Consider the following 18,245-nt stretch of genomic DNA (forward strand, 5'->3'; position numbering starts at 1 on the left):
TTCCACTATTTGTTTCACGTCTACCCTCTGTCTTCTCTGTTTAACCTTCTCATTCTCATCATTGGCTTTAGCATCAGTATCATCCTCTTGTAGGTTTTGCAAAGAGGAAGACAAAAGGCAAATTTCGAATCGGTTTCACAATTTTTACTTGGGTTCGGTGGGTGTCACCAAGGTAAATTTAGGGGTTTTATGTTAGCCATTGGATCGGAATATTCCACGTGGCAATCTCTCAAGCCTCACTGAGCACTCTCAGGGAGATGTTCTCCCTGCAGAGGAGCCAAACTATGGTGAATGGTGAGTGATTTCCAACAGCAGACAATTGTGGGTGATTTCAGATAGGGGGAAGGTGGGAGTGGTGGGGAACGGTTTTCGGCAAAGTGCATGAAGAAGATGGGTGACCTAAGGATTGGGTATGGGATAAGACATGATCAATTTCATCATTTACATTTAAAATTTGAATTCTATAATAGTGACTAATTGAGTGTTAATATTAGAGTGAGTTACAAGTAATTGTTTGCGGTGATGGGGAACGGTTTTCGGCAAGGTGCAGGAAGAAGATGGGTGACCCAAGGGTTGGGTATGGGATAAGACATAAGCAATTTCATTATTTAACATTTAAAATTTGAATTCTATAATAGTGACTAACTGAGCATTAATATTAGAGTGAGTCACAAGTAAGTGTTTGCCCAAAAAAAAGAGAAAGAAGAAGAAGAGTTACAATTTATTATTTCCACTTAAATGAGGCAACAAGAGTTTCAGCCCTATTTTTTTTCTTTCTTTTCCGATAGGAGCCCTACTTAAATGAGTTATATGTAAAAAGCCCTCAAAAGAAAAAAATCAAGATTTATGCCCTAATTTAGACTTGGTTTAAAAGAAAAAGTATAGTAGTGACTAAAGAGTATGTTAAATTTTTTTTGGGTAGAAATAAAGGGTATTATAAATCATGTCATATGCATTAAACAATATGAAAGGTATTTTGGTCTTTCTAGGTTTAAAATTTGACATAAGTTAACAGTGGGACACGGTGTTAGTTGCTATGGAACTCAAACGTACTTTATTGCACTAAGGAGACCCAATTTTAGTTTGTGTTCAACTAAGAGGACCCACTCGTAAATTTCTCTAGAAAATGAAAATATAGAGGATGATGGTAAATAAAGATTTTTTTGTTTTATATTTTTAAAAATTTACTTTTTAAATTTACAATAATAGCTCATTGTATTAGGTTCTACCTACGTGAGAAAAACCGTAGTCTCTTTTTGTTACCGAATAACCAGACACATCTTCTTTCACCTGAACTCGAAATCTTAATGAGCACCAAACAACACCATCTTCTTTCCAATTTTCGATTCATTACCCATCTTCTTTGAGGCCCAAATGAAGCCTTTATTATCTGGGTCTAACTGACAACTTATAGGGAATAACATTAATTTTAATAGGCAACTCAAGGGGTGGCACTGACATTTCCTTTTTATATTTATGGAATTAGAATGTTAGCAATGGGATTTGAAGTTCTAAGTCTTTTGGAGGATTAAGAGAATACCATGGGGCAGGGGGCTGTCAATAACATAATGCAGTTGCAGATTTCCTTGACAGCAACTTGTTGCTTAAGCAATTTGAAGAATAAAAACAAGCGTAAAATAAAAACGTTATATATATAATGTGTAATTTCAGTCAAACTGTATGTAAGAAGCAATAAAATTGTGAGAACTGAGACCCAAGGATCAAAAGATACAACAAGGTAAATGTTTCAAACGTAGCTTTTTGCCCGAAATCCATGTTTTTTTTCTGTTGTTTTGGTAAAAGTCTCAACTTTTACCGATAGTGAATCCATCTTTCATTTTTCACTGCAAATACATTTAGGGTGAATCTTTCTTCTCTTTTCAAACAAATTCTGCACTCTCATGGGCGTCACATCTCGTAGTGGCTGGATTGCAATCCATTTCTTTTGATACTACAAACCGCAAATGCTCCAAGTTCTCTAAGGTTGCTCATTCTTCCTTCTACAAGCAATTTTTGCACATTCCTTTGTGATTCTTCCTCTACTAACTAATTGAGGTTCTTAACTTAAGAATGACATGTGAAGCCGAGACTTTTTGAACCTATAAAATCCAAAGCCATAGTCTTTCTAATGATTAATCTTTCTATTTAAGGGTATCAAAAAACCCTGTTGACCAAGCCCGCCTTGAGCCCTGGCCAGATCTTAGCCCAATTTTTTTCAACTGTAAGGACGGGTTGGGTTACAAAATAATCAACCTTGATAAGGTCCGATCGAATTTAAGTTTAACCCTTGGGCCAACCTGACCCTGTGTGTGTAATTTAGTTAAAAGTTATGTTTATACTTAACTTTATACAATTGAGGGACAAAGATGCTATGCTGGTTTATTGGTAAAAGATCTACTTTTCATAAGTAATAAAAGTTCAAGTTCGATTCCACCAAAACGCAACTTTATCATTTTTTTGAAAAATGAAAATAGGGTAGGTAATGGGTTTCAACTTCATCCTCTAGTATTGGATTAGGGTTCAAGGCTGTTAACACCCCTATTTCTGTTGTGTGTGCGTGTGTTTGTGGTAGATCTAAACAAACCTCACGATTCTACTCTTACTTTTCAGTTTTTTACCCAAACAATAAATTAATTCATCAAACAATTCTCCTCCTGAATAATTTCCCAAATCTAAAAAAATAACTACAGTTTTAAGTCCAATTCTCCTTCTGAATAATTTCCCAAATCTAAAAAAATAACTATAGTTTTAAGTCCTTGGGCTCTACCATTAGCTATGACGATGATATGGATGATGATGTTTCTCACAAAATTAAGGTAGGATGGTTTGAAGTGGAGAGGTGTTTGTGTGGTTTTTTTGGGATAAACAACAGGTGTTGGTGTGTTATATAACCACATATGCCTATCAAGCTCAAAAATAAATAAATAAATAAATAAATCTACAAGACACCTGTCAGACCAATTATAATTGGGCTATCAAAGATATATACTTTTTTTCTTCGTATAAATAGAATAAATATAATAAAGATGAGGATGTTGAAGGGATGGGTTGCAATACTAGGAGAGAGAAAATTAAGAATGATTATAATAAATCCAACGTGGGTATTACACCAATTCAGGAGAATCAAAAAGACCATCCCTTGAAAGCAGGGGCATGTCCAAAGAAGGCCATTACAGAAACTGTAAGAAACAGTAATCAAATGCAACTAAGGGTAGGCCTAAATCGACTACTGTAGTAGCAAGAAAATATCTACATGTGTTAGAACTAGACATCCATATAAATGCAGATAAAGCTATCTTGAATACTGAAACCCATGTTCCTGATCCCATACAAAGAGATGTTTCTGGAGTACCATGTTGACTGCCCCTTAATTATCTTCATATTTGCTTAAATTTACTACTGTTAATTCTCATATCTTTTACTAAACCCTTAAAAATCCATGGAACTGAGTCAACTGACCTCATTGAGTTGAGACAAGATTATGGCTATTGTACTCTTAGCAAGGGATCTTAAACAGTTCAATCTTCAAACGCCAAATAAACCAAAACTAGAAGCTAATTTTGCACTCAACCAATTCACCCCACCTTTGACATATTACATATGCAACCTATGGGATCAAAAGCCCAGCAAGCATAAAACCCAAACCCTAGATTTATTCCTAGAAAAACAGGCATGCTTTGGGGATAGCTACATCAAGGCCCCTACCTCCCCACCCACACACAACACCCCCAAACCTAACACCCTACCAAAACAAAAGAAAGGCAGTGTAGGCTAAAGAACCTCCAATTCTTATGAAGCCAACATTCTGTCCGGCTTTGTCTAATCCAACCAAATTTCTGTCTTGAGCCGAGAAAAATGCAATGCACCAAGAAAACATATCATGTCTATCTCTAAATTCATAAGAAAAAACCAGCAGAATGAACTGCCAAGCACACAGAAAAATAAAATGGATTTCACAAACCATAAGAGAAGACAATACATAGTTGTTGTTGGGTAGAACAATACATAGTTTCTCAACCAGTAGGATTGTTATTCGCCAGTTGATCCAGTCTCTTGTTCCCTGTTACCTTCAACTTGAGTGTCCACTTCCATGTTTTTCTCTTTGGAATCAACACCATCTATCACCGTATTACCATCTGGAATCTTCAGATCTGCCGGGAGCTGGCCTGACTTCAATGCCTGCTCATGCCAAATTATCAATTAAACCATAAAGGTCAACAAGGTAGACAAAAATGTAGAAAAGGTGCAGTCAAAAATGAAGAATGGCTTCCCCTTTTCACCTTCATGAAAAAAATTCAAATAGCAAAAAAAAAGTACAAGCAAATTAAAAGCAACAGAAGATATAGAAAGGACTCAATATATATTTAATAAAAAGTTAGAACCGGAAGGATGGTCAATAGATGATTATCATCGCATAGAAACTATCTGAGCCTCAAAAGGATAATACCTTTTCTAGTCTTGCAACCTCTTCCAGAGTCTGAGAATTCACTATAGCAGCCTGCAACAACAGATTGAAGTATAACTAACTGAAAGCAAGTGGACCTCTAAAAGGTTACTGATAGAAAGATTTTGGAAAGCTGCAACAGAGACACATGTTGAGTTGAATAATATATGTACATATTGAGGGCAATATGTAGGAAGAATAAAGAAAACAGAGACAAAAGCTTACTGCACTCAAGGAAGCAATCTAATCAATGCACCATAGCCACAAAGCCCTCCCAAATGGATAAGCATCATACCTTAATAGCAATTATTTGCTCTGGTGTCGGGGGAACCACTTTAGGTGTGTCTTCCTCCTTTGGAAGCTCTGGAACATTTGGGACCTCCCCTGGTATGAATGTTTTCACTGATTCCTTTTTAACCTCCTCTTCAGCTTCTTTTGAGGCAAATAAGTTTTCAGCTTCAATTCTCTCCTTCAATCCAAGTCAACAAAGCAGTGACAACCAAAATGAGCGATAGCAACTTATATAACAAAAATTGCATAAGTGCAGGCAAAAATAATCTTAATAACTCAAAACCTTTGGTTTGGCTCTGAAGCCCTTGTGGATAATGATGAGAAAGATGATCTCTATACACTGCCTACTTTTCAATTATGACAATGTGCACAACTTGGCATAACCCAACTGTTATTTTCCAGATACAAAGGAGACAATGTCTCCAGAACAAGCTGACCATCATATAGGACACAGAAACAGCGATATGATACAATCAAAAACGCCAAGGGGCCTGTTTATTAACACTTCTGTTTCATAGTTAAATTTTTCGTGACATCCTTCTTTCTTCCCCTGGGGAGTGCTTCTACAAGAAAGAAACATGCTTGGAAGTAATCACTTAAGAAGTGATTCTAAATAAGAAAAGCAACAAAAAGGAATTTCGAACAGCACAACAAAATTACTTATAGCACTTATACAAATCACTGTGAAACCAACTATTTCCAGAGACGACAACAATAACAATCACAATATTACAAAATAATAATAAAGATAAGAAGGAATAGAGGGGGTGGAAGAGCTCAATTTATCTATCCAGAAAGTGAAAAAGGAAGGTCAATTTGAATGCCTAGGGCAGTTTAGTTGAACCATTCCACACTTTCAGGACTTTCGAATCAAGTAGCAAAACCTTAGTGCAAACAAGAGTTTTTGAAAACCCACAGCAATGATTTTCCCCATGAGCCATATCCAAATTGAACCCAACCCCAACTTCTTTTCCCCTACTCATCACTGCAGTCTTTCGAAATTGAACAGCATTAGGTAATGACTTGATCTCCTTTCAATGACTTATCTACTTTGACTGAAATTTCAGTTTGATAGGTTTCCTTGACGATTTCCATACAATTCCAGCCTTAGTGATGTAAGCAAGACAAACCCCTCCCTCCTTTTTTTTCTCAAACCAACACACTGGGGCAAGAACCAAGCCCGCTAGCATCCCAAGTGGGCTGCCTGAACCTTACAAGGGGTAATTTGGTCATTTTCCCACTTCTTTTGGACATTAAATTAGTCCAGTAATTTTCTTTATATTTTGAGAGTCTGTATCTAAATTTATTTTTTTGATTGAGTTAGTATTGACTAGGGATGCAAGTTTGGCCCCAGTGGCCTTCACTAGGCTTGAACAAGGTCTAGGCTCAAAATTATGGCCCTAAGGGTGAGTGAGGGCCAAAATATTCCAACATGAATTAGGGCCAAGGGCGGGCCTAAGATTGCTATTTGTCCCACAAGACCCATCCATGATTCTAAACATGATTTGTCCCTAGTCCTAATCCTGAATTTAGCCCTGATCTTGACCCTTATCCTAACCTTGATTTTAACCTTGACTTAACCATGGATTTAAATATTTAATCCTAATATTGACCCAAAATTAACCTTGATCCAAATCCTTGATTTTGACCCTGAATCATTCGGATACAGTGAGTCAACTTTGTTTTATATTATTCTTTTTATTACTTTTGTTGTCATTTAGTAAAAATAAGTGATTTATTGTTTTTTATTTTTAATATATGTTACAATAAAAACAAACTAAGTTGTTTTTTACATCCTACATTTCTATTAAAAAATATTTATGAGAATAATTGTTGACTTACTTAGAATCAAAACTTTAATACGATTTAATTAGGGTGTCTTAGAAACAAAACTCTAACTCAACTAGGGTACATTTTATAGGCCTTAAGTTTACCGTCACAAATCATTACTCTTAAGCTAGAGTGCATACGATCAAAATTCCAATTAACCATTGTAAATGTTTTTTAATTATCAAAGCATAAAAATAAGTTTAACTCATAACTTATTAAGAGTGTATATATGAGTACGAGCCTCATACTATAAACAATAATTGAAAACCAACTCAAGTTATATTTGCACCCAAGTGTAATTTTTATAGATCGACAATGCTAATTTGGAAAATCTAAGTAAAATCTCAAAATAGAAGGCTTTCAAGAGAAATTTGAATGACATCATCTATAGATTAATTTTTTTATAATAACTCAGCCACCGATGATGTGAAGTATCTAATTTTTTTTTTTTCATGAATGAATCAATCAAACGAACATGAAATCAACTAGCAAAGAGATTGACAAATGAATCATTGCTAGAAATTGATTCATAGTTATTTATTATAATTATCTAATTTCAATTCATAGCAACCTCGTGCTTAAACCCTAACCCTGACAATCTTAAAGCATTAGCAATTTTCTAGAGAAGTCTTTGTTTGATAAAGTCGGGTGATCGAACGCTACTCGAAGTTATCTACAATCTATAGTGAGTAATCGTTCCACACAAGTAAGTGACTCCCTCCATCTTTATTGATTTCTTTTGAAGAAACTTGTTTCGTTCTTAGGGTTCGAACGAATGATATTTTAGGCGGAAAATTAGATAATCCGTCTCTCATTTTTTTGAAAATTAATTATTTAATGTTTTGATCACGTTACGTTATCTTTCCTTAGAAAAACAGAGAAATCATCCTGGTTTTACTCATTTTTGAGAATTGGTAACCCGCTCATGCCTCATGATTACTTGAAAGGAAGTTTAATGACTTGTTTTTCAAGTATTGGCTTTACTCAGTTTTTAATGGCTCATTTTTCGTGGAGTTACAAAGGTTTGAGAATTTGCTTTTCAAAGCAAAACAAACATCTTGTCAAATAGTGTTTTGTCAGACATCACTATTCTTGTCTGTTTTGGTCACAGAGTTTATTTGGATCAATTTAAATATCAAATAAGAGTTGAAAAGTAAACAGTGACGGTTTGATCAAAGTGTTTTGTTTATACTTTGACAACTGATTACGGTGATTGAACGCAATTTCTTTTGGAATTAATTGCTATTCTTTGAACCACATGATCAAAGTGCTCTTGTTATTCTTTGAACCACATGCTCTTGAATTATTTAATATCATAATCACAATAAATTATCTTTCTGTGATTTTATTTTTCCAAAATTATAATGGATGCTATTCCAATTGACATGGTTAAACTGCAGACCTTTAATGGATCTGAGTTTAATGCCTGGAAAAGGAAGACACAATTTGGATTAAAATATCTGAATGTGTTTTATACAGTACAAACCTCTTTTGAAGATACTGTTGAGAAAATCGATGAATCAGAATGGACAAGAGATGAGGATTTTTGCAAAGACTATTTGTTGAATGTCCTGTCAGACAGACTTACAGAAACCTATAGCAGGTTTGAAAGTGCTAAAGAAATATGGGACAACTTGAATGCTCAATATAAGGAGGAAGAATTGTCCAAAACTCATCTAGTGGACAAACTTCAAATTTGTTGAAGACAAAGAAATACTCCCTCAAGTTATAGATCTTGAAAACCTAAGATCCAAACTAGTCACAGAAAAAATAAATGTTTGTGATCAATTTCTTGTTGGGGCAATTATTTATAAGTTACCATCAACCTGACACTCATTTATGACTAAGATGTATAGGAAAAAGGTACAGGTGGGGCTGGATGATCTCAAACGGTTAATACGAATCGAAGATGAGAACAGACTTAGAAACAACTTGGAGATGGTTAATAGACAAAAATCTGTTGCGAATATGGTCACTCATCCCAAGTATAATTCTAAGAAAACCAAGCCACACAAAAGTGAACCGAATAAGTTGGAGGCCAAAAAGACTCTTAAACAAAAAGAAGGGCAACTGCCACAACTGTGAAAAATGGGGACACTAGGCGGTTGACTGTAGACTACCAAAAAGGAATGATGAATACACTAAAAAGAAAGAAGTCAACATGATGATTGATAACACTGAGCCTAAACATTTTGTAGCCATGGTGGGCGCAAAGGAGGTCAAGACCAGTATTTCTTTAGATTGGTGGTTGGACTCAGGAGTTATATGTCATGTTTGCCACAATAAGAACTTGTTGACTGACAATATCGAGGTTTCAGAGACTGTAACAGTTGCAAATGGAGCATCAGCCATGGTAACCCAGAGAGGAACTACAATCTGATTCTATCTTCAGGTAAGAGACTAACTTTAAAAGATGTTAAAGTAGTTCCTAATTTAGAAAAAAATTTAATTTCACTTAGCCTTTTATGCAATTCTGGCATGTGTATTTCTTTTCATAGTGGTAGTGTAACTTTAACTGTTATCTCTCATTACTTTGGACGTGCTTATCTAATTAATGGTATGTATAAACTAAATTTAGGAAATGAGACCATAAACCATATTAGTTCAAGCTTAATTGATCCTAATACCTTCCATTGTAGGTTGGGTCTTGTATCCTTACATAAGCAATACAACCCCAGGTCTTTAAGAGGTCAATTCTACAAGGATGTTTATGCCATAGTTCATATGGAGTCTCAGTCAATTTTGAGTGTGGTAACCTGTTTAGAATGTGATTTGCAGTTAGTACTGCTTCTCCCCAATAACTTGAAGGCATGCCAACAATCAACAACATGGAGTTCAACATTTCTGTTAACATCATGTTTTTACGTTCAGCTATGCCATTTGATTAGGATGAGTAAGGTGCAATAATTTCAAAAATTATACCTTCAAAGGCACAAAAAGTTTTGAACTCTATCAAAGAATATTCACCTCCTCTATTACTTCTAAGTCGTTTAATTTTCAAATTTAACTGATTTTCAACTCAAACTCTTAAAAATTTTGAATTTTTCAAATGCTTCATCTTTTGATTTTAACAGATAAATATGACAATATTTAGAGAAATCGTCTATAAAAGTAATTAAATACTTCTGTCCTCCTCGAGTTGTGAAATTCTTAAAATCACAAAGATTATAATATATTAATTCTAAAAGTTGTGTGCTTCTAGAAACCTGACGAAAAGGTTTTCTAGTAATTTTTATTTGAGCACACACTTCACATCTGTTAAAGCCTTTAAATGTATCTAATGGTATGTTATAAGTTACAAGAAATTGATCACAAACATTTATTTTTTCTGTGACTAGTTTGGATCTTAGGTTTTCAAGATCTATAACTTGAGGGAGTATTTCTTTGTCTTCAAAAAATTTGAAGTCCATGAATTTGTCCACTAGATGAGTTTTGGACAATTCTTCCACCTTCTTATATTGAGCATCCAGGTTGTCCCGTATTTCTTTAGCACTTTCAAACCTTCTATAGGTTTTTGCAAGTCTGTCTGACAGGACATTCAACAAATAGTCTCTAGAGAAATCCTTATCTCTTGTCCATTCTGATTCATCGATTTTCTCAACAGTATCTTTAAAAGAGGTTTGTACCGTATAAACACATTCAAAAATTTTAATCCAAATTGTGTCTTCCTTTTCCAAGCATTAAACTCAGATCCATTAAAGGTCTGCAGTTTAACCATGTCAATTGGAATAGCATCCATTATAATTCTGGAAAAATAAAATCACAAAAAGATAATTTATTGTGATTATGATATTTAATAATTAAGAAGATAAATAATACCGTAATCGACAGTACAATAACAATAGCATGTGGTTTAAAGAATAGCAATTAATTCCAAAAGAAATTGCGTTCAATCACCGTAATCAATTGTCAAAGTATAAACAAAACGCTTTGATCAAATCGTCACTGTTTACTTTTCAACTTTTATTTGTTATTCAAATTGATCCAAATAAACTATGTGACCAAAATAGACAAGAATAGTGATGTCTGACAAAACACTATTTAACAAGATGTTTGTTTTGCTTTGAAAAAGCAAATTCTCAAACCTTCGTAACTCCACGAAAAACGAGCCATTAAAAACTGAGTAAAGCCAATACTCGAAAAACAAGTCAGTAAACTTCCTTTCAAGTAATCATGAGGCATGAGCGGGTTACCGATTCTCAAAAACGAGTAAAGCCAGGATGATTTCTTTGTTTTTTAAAGGAAAGTTAATGTAACGTGATCGAAACATTAAATAATTAATTTTTGAAAAAACGAGATACGGATTATCTAATTTTCCGCCTAAAATATCATTCGTTCAAACCCTAATAACAAAACATATTTCTTCAAAAAAGAAATCATGAAAGATGGTGGGAGCCACTTACTTGTGTGGAAGGATTACTCACTATAGACTGCAGATAACTTCGAGCAGCGTTCGATCACCCGACTTTATCGAACAAAGACTTCTCTAGAAAATTGCTACTGCATTAAGATTGTTAGGGTTAGGGTTTAAGCACATTTAGTAGCTAAGGGCTATACTCAAGTCAATGGGGGTGGATTACTTTGATATCTACTCACTAGTCTACCATCTAGCCACGATTAGAATTCTTCTTGTTTTGGCATCTATTGAGCACTAATGTTGTGGCATCAAATGGATGTATAAACAATCTTTCTCAATGGAGACCTAATTGAAGAAATTTACATGAACCAACCTGAAGGATATGTCATGAAAGGTCTCGAACATAATGTTTGTAAACTAAACAAATCTTTTTATGGTCTTAAACAAGCACCTAAATTATGGCATCAAAAATTTGACAAAACAGTAAAAAGCTTGGGTTTCAAACTGGTAACTCTGATAAATGCCTTTACTATAAGTTTATGTCGAATAAGGTTGTAATTATTTGCTTGTATGTAGACGACATGTTTATTCTTGGTTCTGATTATTCTGTAGTAAGTGACATCAAAGTAACCTTAGCTAAAGAATTTGACACGACGGATCTTGGTGTTGTAGACACCATTCTTGGTATGAAAGTAAGCTTTTCTGAGCAAGGAATTACTCTTAGCCAATCCAATTATATCGAAAAACTACTTTCTAGATGGGGATACAGTGGATGCAAACCGGTAGAGACACCATATGATTATAACAAAAAGCTTGTACCGAATAATGGTAAAGCTGTGAATCAATTAGACTCTAAACTGATTGGTAGTCTCATGTATGCAATGAGTTGCACTAGGCCAGACATAGCCTATACAATAGGCATGCTGAGTCACTTCACATGTAATCCTAGTACAGAGCACTGGATTGCCCTCGAAAGGTTAATGAGATATCTTAAGGGTACTACAAGCTATAACCTTTGCTATACTGGACATCCTCCAATTTTGGAAGGATATTCTGATGCATCATGGTGCTCAAATATAGGAAACAACAAATCCACTAGTGGTTATATTTTTACACTAGGTGGAGTAGCTGTTGTGTGGAAATCTAAAAGACAGACTTGCATTGCTCTGAGCTCTATGGAATCAGAATTATATGCTCTAGCCTCAGCAGGGGATGAGGCAGAGTGGATACGAGATTTGATCCTGAATATTCCATTGGTTAACTTGAAGGTAACCTCTTTAAGTTTGTTCTATGATAATTAAACAACGACAATGATAGCCTATAACTCACTCTATAATAGTAAGAGGAAACAAATTAGGCTAAGACAGGCCGTGCTGAATTATCTTATTGAACAAGGAGTGATCTCTTTGATTGATGTAAGATCAAATAAGAACATGGCAGATGTCCTTACAAAGGGATTAGACAAAGATCGAACATTCAAAACTGTGGGGGAAATGGGGATAAAGACCATATAGGTAGGTCTTAATCCAAAATTCTATGTTATTTTGAGTTATTTCGAATATGATCTAGCCATTGTTAACATTCATGACAATGTACATATTTCAGATAATTTGGTAAGATTGTGGAATATAAAGCTTTGTGAAGTCATTCCATATTGATGATGTAGCAACCTTTATATGAAGCTTGATTACCTTATTATTCCAAACAATAAATATGAAAATTGTTAATATATTTCAATGATGTTATTGATATCTATATATCATTCCACATCTGATGATATGTCTTCCATAGAAAGATTTATCATCCCAATTTTGATGATATAATGAACAACTATGTTGGACAAGATGATTATAACATTTCAAATATAAACATGGAATGATCTTTGTAAAAGAAACCATTTAGATCTTGTTCTTGCATAGAAACTTGATGAGAATGCAAATGTTTTTTCAGTCATTATGTAGAAATGTACTAAATTCTTTTAGTAGAACTAGATACTTGTATATATATATATATATATATTGTTTAAATGATTGGATTCATATTCTTATGAATTCATTGACAATTTACAGGAAATGACGAAAATGGAGTAGAGCATCTTAATCTAGAGCTCGACGATGATGATTTACTTGATGAGTAAAATCGTTCAAGGCTAGAAGGAACTATTAATTGTCCATACAAATTAAATAGTTTATGTAGAACCTTAATTTGGTTTTATTTTGTTTAGATTTATTCTAAAATGATGATTTTGGTTTAAAGTATTCATTTGAATTTCATTGGATATTATTCAATTTTGGAAAGTTGTGAATGATTCTATATTGAGTTTGAACATTACATTTCTGGGACTAATGCTAGAGCCATATGTAGAACATAGGAGGAGATTGTTGATGTATTTGAGTCATACCCAACTTATGTTGAGGTATTTGAGTAATACCCAACTTATTGTTGAGGTATTTGAGTAATACCCAACTTATGTTCTAATATGGGCCATCAGATTAGTTACGATTTAACGGTGAAATGGGCTTTAGTGGGAGAGTCCAATTAACAATAGAACTCAGTATTATTCTATAAATACTAGTTGGAAGCAGCGGCCTGGGTATTTCAATCTAGATACTCAGGGTGTAATGCTATAAGCAACCTCGTGCTTAAACCCTAACCCTAACAATGGCAACTTTCGACGATTCTTTCTTGGCTGTCTTCTCAAGCGAAGGTACTCTCTCTGGCAACTCTTTTTTTCTTTTCCTTTTTTTTTTTAAAAAAGAAGCTCTGTCACAAAGCCAAAAAGCCTTGTAGACTTGCAGCGGCAACTCACAGTGGCATTGCAAGTCTCCAACAACTCTATCTTGATTCTCTTCTCAATAAGTTCTCAAGCGAAGGTATGTCTCTGTGGTGACTCTTTTCTTCTTCGTTTTTTTCAAAGCTATGTTGCAAAACAAAAAGCTTAGCAAGCTTGCAGCAGCAACTCACAGTAGCACTGCAGGTCTCCGACGACTTAGTCTTGACACTCTTCTCACTAAGAAGTTCTCAGGCGAAGGTAAGGCTCTTGAGCGACCTTTTTTCCCCCTCGTTTTCCTTGAAAAAAGCTCTGTTACAAAAACAAAAGCCTGGGCTTGTAGAGCCAACTTGCAGCGGCTCTACAAGTCTCCGACTTCTCTATCTTGACACTCTTCTCACTCTCTAGCAGCCACTCTCTAGCAACTTCTTCTTCTCAAGTGACATGAGGTTTTTTTTTCCCCTGCAACATATAATACTTGCTTGTGCTGGTGATGTGAACCCCATTTTAGGGTTAGGGTTTCTAGAATAATTTCCCTAGATTTAAGGACTCACCTAGAACCTTCCAACAAATAATGGTAAAATATTATGGGAAAGTTTTTGGATGATTTGGATCTCTAAGAATTGATGGAAAGATACTAGAGACAAGTTAGGATTAACTAATTTTCTATGGGTTGGGAATGAAGATCTCCGTCAACCTTTGACTTCTTTCTTCCATTTTCCCTTTTGTTTCTTTTTTTTCCTTCTTTTTTCTTGGTTGCCGCAAGTCAGAGAGGGGAAGGAAAGAGAGTTCGAGAGGGGAGAGTGAGGGGGGCCGTCGCAAGGCTGGGGAGGGTCATATGGTTTAGGGGTAGGGGGTAAGGGAGTCGGGGGGGGGGGGTTGAGACAGCTGCTTCTGTGATGCAGCAGCAATGGGGATAGGGCTGCACAAAACAGGGGAGGGGCAAGGGAGGGGTTAAGGTGATCGAAAGGATAAGGGTGAGGGGCTGCAAGGTAAAGGGGTTGGGGTAGGTAGCCTCCAGGTTAGGGCAGCAAGGGAAAGGCGGGGGGAGGGGTATTCTAGGGCTTGTGATGCGGGGAGGGAGGTGAGGGCAGGGAGTGGGGGTGCTGTACTTACTTGTGAAGGCTGCTATTGTTGTCAATGGCTGCTGAAATTTGATGAAGGCTGTAGAGAGTTGGAAGAGATTGAAGAAGCTTGAAGAAGGGTGCTGAAGCTTGAAGAACTGACTAAAATCCGCCATGGCCCCCTCAAACAGGAACCACAGTCCTCAACTCAATAACTTCTCATTCAATAATCAGCTTCACTTACAAAGAAAGAGTAAGCCTTAATTTACAGCCTACTAAAAAGAACTCAACACTAAGTGGGATTCCTTTATAGATTAGGATCCCACACAAAAATCACAACCGTTGAACTGAAAATTAAAAGATCTAAGGTTCCCTAATGGACACATGCTCAAATAAAAGTTTAAATAACTTAAAAACTCTAATATGCACATGCTAAATTCTATTTAATTACAACTCTAGTTGATGTGCTAGCATTTAATAGAACTGAGGACTCAACTACCAACTCAAATCAAGACAAGCAAATTGGACTCCAAAAGATAACTGAATTTTTTGAATTAAATTCTAGCAACTAAATAGGGCTGAAAATACCCAAAATACCCCTCCTGGAGGATTTGTCCAGCTTAGGGAGGCTCTTAGGTGGATGTTGTGGGCCCCACTAAGGGTTTTGGCCAAAGGGGCAATTTCGTCATCAGCAGGTTTATGCTGATTGCTGATTGTAGTCTGCATATGAGCTATTGTATTTAATCTTTCATTGATTGTGGATTTTGGTTTGTACATTCCACGAATAAATCAGTTCATTCCTCCACCCCGGTTGCATACTGTTTGTTAATTTCACTGATTTACCCTTTGGTTTTTTGGATTGTTGTTGTTGAGTTGTTTTGTGCTAGATTGCTACTTTTAGTTTGTCTATGGATTCTGAAATCTGAGATTCTGAATAATCTTGGATTTTCTGATTTGGTTTACATTATGTTAAATTGTTAAGGTTTATGGTTTCGGCTGTAAGGATGACTATGTATGTCTTGTCTATTGTTTAGTTGGGAACAATAGCCTGCTCAGCCTTGTTTTTTGATTAGTACAAATCTTAACTTTGGTATAAACTAGTAATACCTCAAAATTATGCATTTGTTAAGTGAGAATTGAAGGTGGGTTAATTACTTAATTAGGCAAAGTCATTCTGCTGTGGTTCAATTTGTTCTTTGATGTTGGTTACTTGGTTTTCTTAGTTGAAGGAAAACTGTGCCTTAAGATAATGGGTTTTGAGTTTGGACTTTCGAGGAATAACAGGCACTTATTATAAAGAAATTGTAGATTAATGAGAAATAATTCTGCTGTATTGGTAATATTCTGTTTTTTTAAATCTGATGTGTTATTTTGTAGCAGAGAAATGGTCTGCTGTATTCTGTTGTAATAATGTAACAAGCATAGTGAACCAACTTTCTAGGCTGTGTAGGGAGGGTTTTCGCACCTGACACCTTGCTGTATCACAATTTCCAGACTGAATTTTAACAAAAATCTGAGAATATAGGGTTTTGGGGGTTTCAGTTATGGAACGGGCTATACTTGCTGTCTTGTATTTTAAGACCTTGTTTAAGGGTTATGGAACTTAGGGGAGGGTCTGCATTGACGTAAGTTTAGGTTTCAGAAGTTGGAAAATAAGTTGCAGAAATTTTGGAGGAAGAAGATGAAGTGCAATAGAATTTTCAGACTTAAGAGAACAGGGCTACTTGGAAAATTAAGAGTAGATCAGAAACCTAGAGAGGGGTGGAGGATGTCATGGGGGCTGGGGAATAGGGAACTACAGGGGATGGGGTTTTGAAGCTGCCACGGGTTTGATTCAATGGTGGGACTATGATCTTCTGTCCTTCATGCTCAAAGATACAGTTGTTCTATTTGCAGGGGAAAGTTACGTCTTTACCATACAGTCATGGCCTTCCTAGGAGGATGTCAGTATGCCACCACCAAATGCACTAGCACCACCACATCTAACAGAGCCTCTTCCTTATCCCTATTCTCATTACCTGCCAAATGGAACTATTCTTGCACTTGGTGATGGTGTTACCTATAGAGGTGTAGTTTGTGCGTACCTCAACAACCATCAGATAACATGTCATGGGATGAGTGGCTGACTATGTAAACTGGCATGACAAGATGATCATAGCAGCACACTTTGGCTAGAGCAGGGATGGATCCACCGAGGCACAATACTTGGAATGAAGGTCATAGTTGTACTTGTTGACTATTGTACATCATATTTGCTTGACTACTTCACTAGTTGTATAATGAATTTTAGTTGTCTTTTTCTTGCAAATAAATGAAGATCTCTGAGTTCTCTCGCAGCTTTGCATATCTACATTGGTTTAAAATCATGTTCCAGACTTCCAATTTCGCCCGCATACAGCCGGACATGTGCCGATCAAGAACACCACTTTAGGTGATGTTTTAGGCCAAAATAGCACTCTCAATGTGTTTATTGGCCTCAAATTAGACTGACACCAAAAACCAAGCCAAAATGACCTCAAATAAGTTTCAGAGGTTTTGCCAAGTAGCGAAACCCCTGGTTTTGCCAAAATTTTGCACCTTAGTTGAGATAAGATTCCTTGTCCAAATGTATTCTTATCTTTTAATTATCTGAGTCCATAATTAATAAGTTTTTATTACTTAAAGAGTTAAGAGTCCAAGTATTAAGTTAGTTGGATCCCCATCAGTTAAGGAATCCGAAGTTGAGTCAGTTTTGTTTTGAAGGCTATAAATAGCCTAGAGTCGATGTATTCAGTAGCTTGATTTGAGAATAGACTTGAGAGAAGCCATGAGATCCCAAGGGGTGACCTGCGGCCGGTTCTGTGTACGGTGTTTCTACAATTTGAGTGATCTTCCTCTCTTTCTAACACCAGCAGCGAGCCTTCCAAGTAAGTAAAACCCCTTCCCTTTCAGTTCCAGCTAAGCCCAACAACCCCCCCCCCGCGCCAAACCGTAGCCCTCCTATCCCCTTTCTTCTTCCCTGTGATACAGCAAACCCCTTCCCCCCATTAAGTCTCATTTCCCAGCACCTATTAGGCCCTCTTTAACCTCCATTAGAATCATATTAACCGCTAGGAGCAACCCCTATTATTACTTCCTTCAATTCAGCCCTATTTCTCCTAGCACAGAAATTTCTGCACTTCATCTTCTACCTTGGGTGAATTCTGCAGAAATTTTAAAACCCAAGGAAACCCTAAATTAGGTAACAGACCTCCCTTAAACCCTCTGAATCCTTGAAACCAGTTCTGAATTTTCAGCACCAGCAAAACAGACCCCAAACCCACCATGGCTGAAACCTACCATTAACCCTAATTCCACTTTAAATTTGAATTTCAATTCTGGGGTTCAGTTTGCAGTAAGATTCAGATCCCAATTACATTAAGCCCTAGAATACCCTGACAAAACCTCTGAAACATAGTTCCCTCTTGCTGGAAATCCTGAGCAACTCTAAGAATCAGGGAAAATTACTCA

At 36.0% G+C, this 18,245-nt stretch overlaps 1 protein-coding gene across 1 annotated transcript in view; it reads right to left on the minus strand.

Annotated features, from left to right (window-relative positions):
* Positions 1-3,861: 3,861 nt before the first annotated feature.
* The window catches only part of U2A' (U2 small nuclear ribonucleoprotein A), a 34,471-nt gene continuing 20,087 nt past the window's right edge, over positions 3,862-18,245 (minus strand). The window contains 4 exon segments of the mRNA XM_089166131.1: positions 3,862-4,047; positions 4,049-4,179; positions 4,448-4,498; positions 4,740-4,913. Coding sequence (XP_089022257.1) covers positions 4,014-4,047; positions 4,049-4,179; positions 4,448-4,498; positions 4,740-4,913 — 390 coding nt within the window. The 3' untranslated portion in view covers positions 3,862-4,013.

This window comes from Hakea prostrata, chromosome 8 (assembly GCF_041222555.1).
Source record: "Hakea prostrata isolate BN-2017 chromosome 8, UWA_Hpros_2, whole genome shotgun sequence".
NCBI lineage: Eukaryota > Viridiplantae > Streptophyta > Magnoliopsida > Proteales > Proteaceae > Hakea > Hakea prostrata.